The sequence below is a fragment of the Mycetomoellerius zeteki genome, unplaced genomic scaffold (genome assembly GCF_001594055.1).
Source record: "Mycetomoellerius zeteki isolate Tzet28-1 unplaced genomic scaffold, Tzet1.0 scaffold164, whole genome shotgun sequence".
In the NCBI taxonomy this organism is placed as follows: Eukaryota; Metazoa; Arthropoda; class Insecta; order Hymenoptera; family Formicidae; genus Mycetomoellerius; species Mycetomoellerius zeteki.
The window spans coordinates 435,016-439,024 of record NW_017256594.1 but is presented as its reverse complement, the minus strand read 5'-3'; the positions used below and the strand labels follow the sequence as shown (position 1 = coordinate 439,024).

Genomic DNA, 4,009 nt, shown 5'->3' with positions numbered 1-4,009 from the left:
TTGAAGTAGTGTATCAACTATATTTTTAGAAGCAAGTTTCTGCAGAAGCGCTAGGGCAAAGGAGGCTGCAAAAACTCGCCGTCCTTGAGTTCCATCAGGACGCATATGCATTTCTGTTGCAACATAGTTTGATGTAGGATCGACATATTGATAGACTCAAGACTCAAGAAGTATCTCTGAAATAGTAGCGAATATAACTATGGTTTAAAGATATTATAAATATAATGCATGCGTGCGTGCGCGCGCGCGTGTGTATATGTGTGTGTGTATGAAAAATAAGAAAATACACTTTATTTCAATAATTTTTTTTCCTTATTAATATTTCTCAACAATTATAAATCTAACTAATCATTTGTAAAATTCATTTCTATATTACACAGACTAATCTCGTTTTTATAAGCGTAATAAATTATTTAACCAAAGCGCTACTCGATGACTCAGCAATTAGCGTGGAAAGTTCCTGGATATAACTCGGTTCTCCCTTAACAAGTTTTTCTTCTTCTATGCTCTTCTCCTCACTTTTGAGGTCTGTTACGAATAATGTATCTTCCTGAGATGATGTATCTAACACTTTAAAGGATGATTTTCTTAATAATCCTGATGCATGAAATCATATGTTAAAAATTTAACACATTATAAAATAACTTACAATCGCCCTTGAGGTCATTATCATCCTCTATTTCGCTCTTTTCGTAACTGAAATTTTCATCTTCAATTCCAAAATGTACGTACGACAAAGTACATATGAGCATTATAAAAAATAAGTTTGTACCAATTCCAACACAGGTTGATAGAATTGGCCAATAAAACATCCAATAACGTAATCCTGATAAGTGAGCATTTATTACCAGATTGGCAGAATAGAATTCTATATGCTGTGATTGAATCTCAATAAATATAATTGTCATTGGATGGTTCTGGAATATTTGCAATTACATCCCGATATTAGATGCCTCTTATAAAATTACAACTTAAATTGTACTTGGAAAAGGTTTTACTAAGATTCTTACCTGATCCTCTTCAAAGTTATTAAACAATTCAAGAACAATGTCTTGCTTTTCTTCAACGTTTCCAAAAATCATCATAGGTGAAAACAGAAAAGTTGTAAGCGTGTGTAACAATGTGCTACGGTAATGTAACATAGCTGATTTACACGTATGCTCTATGAGATGGCCATTGCGGCTCCGTAATTGCGAGCAAACCATGAACATACCTTGAGAGAAAATTAACTTTCGATAGAACATAACATTAAGAATCTTATTTTAAATCGTATATGTGAGAACATAATCAATTTGGAACTAGAAATTAATGCCTATAACGGTCGAAGCTGGATCTTTAATGCTTAAATAATTCAATGTGAATTATATATATACATATACTATATATGTATATGCATATATATCATATTTATATGAATATATTTGTATATACGCATGTACATATACAGTATATATATAATTCATACTGAATTATTTAAACATTAAAGATCCAGCTTATAGGCATTTAATTTCTAGTTCGAATTGATTGAGAACATAACATTTTTACAGAATACAATTGGAAACTTTACCGAGCTCTTTGTTCGCTGTCGATTCTGGCATTTCTAGTTGTAGATTTATTTTGTATGGCTGTCCTATCATCAGGAGTTGCTGCTTCTTGGTCAACTGCACATGAGCTTGCGGAAAGCTACAAATTCCTTTCTTCTCGTTGCATGATCTAAATAAATATGAATAGTAAAGTAATTTAACATAATTCGATTTATTTGCTATCTCAATCATGCATAGACAAACATTAGATGTTGTTAGATACTTTTCTTTATGAATATTAGCTATATGAAAATATATAGTATACTGTGGACTTTGCTCACTCCTTAGACTTTGATATCTTTGAAAAGTACAACCAACACATCTAAGCATTATCACTATCGTCATCATACTTTTAAACTAATACATAAGAATATGTAGAACTTACTTGAATTGCAAATGTACAGGACGCACATATGACATGATGGGCATATAGGAGTAGTAAAAAACCGTGTAAAGAAATATAGACAGCCAGATTATTAAAACAGTGCTAATGATAACAACACCACCACGGAAAACTGTATCTTTCGCAGACTGTATGCTCTGTCTAGTGGTTTTCTGTATATTAAACCATTTTCTACCAATCTTATGTAGTAATCTCGGAATTAACATTTTGCACGATTATTTCCAAAATTGCACAGCTAGATTTACGAGTTAGGAAGACGTCAATTGGATTCGATAACCGATGTTACATAACGATGGATTAAATATTTATTAAATTATTAAATTTTTTTTCTAATTTCACTATTACCTTAATGGCGCATTAGTCGACGTTATTTAAAATCGAAAATTTTTCAGATGGAATCGCGATGGACGAGACGAAGGAAGCGAATGGCGTCGACCGTACTCGGCATTGCCAGATGATAACAGATTGAGTATTTCCGAAACAAAGTAAATATCAACAAGTTGTTTTTGCATCTCTACTTTATGATGCTCAACCATGCTCAACTGATCTGAAAGGTTATGTATAAATAAATGTAAACAATGATGCGAGCACACGAACCGTATTTGCAGGGTGTGATTCTGTAGATGTCGAGAATTCTCATTTAATTTTCTGAATTTTCCTTTTTGGAAAGGAACAGTCTTCATAGATGGCGTCAGTACTTTAGGCTCTTGATGTAATAGTTACTAGCGAAAATAACGAAAAAAATGGTAATATATAGAGCTTATAAAATTGCGAAGTTCAAAATTTGCGTTTGTATCTCCTAATCACGTTGAGTCTTTGATATTTTATTAATTTATGAATTTCTATTCATGTTTGCAATCAAAATTTTCGAGCATAAAGTTTTGAAAAATTTTTTAATTATTAAACGTGAGGATTTCAATTGTCTCCTTTATATTTATCTAATTACATAATGTTGTCGATTTTTGAAAATTTAAATTGAATTTTTTCTCGGTCAGTAATTACAAATTACTATCGTAATTACTATAACCGATAATTTATGTATAGTCGATAATATTCCTGTCAACTTTACCGATCATAGATAATTATCGACATTGTTTGTAGTTACTGACGATAAGAAATTTTTCAAACAATATAATTTTATATTAACTTTTAAAATAAATAAATAAATATCTTTTTTTTTATAGAATATATATAAATGATTTTAAATTTCCAGAAATATTTGTCAATTTTACTTTATGTTCTAATAATATCGAGAACTAAGCCATAAAATTTAAATTTGCGATTACTTTATTTCGGTTTAACGGAACATTTATCGAAATATATTCTTCCAGTAACTTTGATGAGATTTTTCAAATATTGTATTTGAAGTTTAATTTCGGATATATCCATCAATATATTTAAATCTATTAAGCCTATACCGGTCGAAGCTAGATCTTAAATGCTTAAATAATTCATTCTTGAATCACTAAATATATATGTACTTGACATATATACTACACTTGTAGTCTTAACGAACTGCGAGCCGAAATATTTCCGGACTAAACGCAATTAAACCACTATAGTAATTTCGCGAATTAAATTAAATTCTAATAATTTCGATGCTCAAATAGGCATCATATTTCAAAGATGTTAATATGCTGAAAAAACCGTAATTAAATTTATTACGAAAAATATTACCTCGGCCGGAAGTCGAACCCGGATCTTTTGTATTCCGTACGAGCGTCCTAAGCCATTAGACTACCGAGGCTAGTACCTCGGCCGGAAGTCGAACCCGGATCTCTTGTATTCCGTACGAGCGTCCTAAGCCGTTAGACTACCGAGGCGTTAGTAATATTCTTCGCAATAATCGATATATGTAAGGAAACAACATCTTTTTCGGGCGACGTAATAAACAATAATAATCTTATTTTTAGATCGTAAGGGAGACCGGGGATAGTAGACTCATTTTTCAGTTTCGAATTTTTATAGACGAAATTAAGAGACTTATCGAAAAAATGAATTCTACACCAGTTACTACATACAT

The 4,009-nt window shown here is 31.3% G+C and overlaps 1 protein-coding gene across 2 annotated transcripts; it reads right to left on the bottom strand.

Moving 5' to 3' along the window:
• Positions 1 to 314: 314 nt before the first annotated feature.
• On the bottom strand, positions 315 to 2,557 carry Seipin (lipid droplet biogenesis associated protein seipin). 2 transcript variants are annotated; one of them, XM_018445632.1, is made up of 6 exons: positions 2,332 to 2,557; positions 1,969 to 2,221; positions 1,568 to 1,713; positions 1,011 to 1,213; positions 650 to 917; positions 315 to 570 (listed from the first exon to the last, which is right to left on the bottom strand). In XM_018445632.1, the coding sequence occupies exons 2-6, from the start codon at positions 2,190 to 2,192 to the stop codon at positions 410 to 412; spliced, it is 1,002 nt and encodes a 333-aa protein (XP_018301134.1). In that variant the 5' UTR covers positions 2,193 to 2,221; positions 2,332 to 2,557; the 3' UTR covers positions 315 to 409. The 2 variants fall into 2 exon arrangements, with proteins under 2 accessions (XP_018301134.1, XP_018301133.1); XM_018445631.1 differs by having other exon boundaries at positions 1,969 to 2,557.
• Positions 2,558 to 4,009: the final 1,452 nt, after the last annotated feature.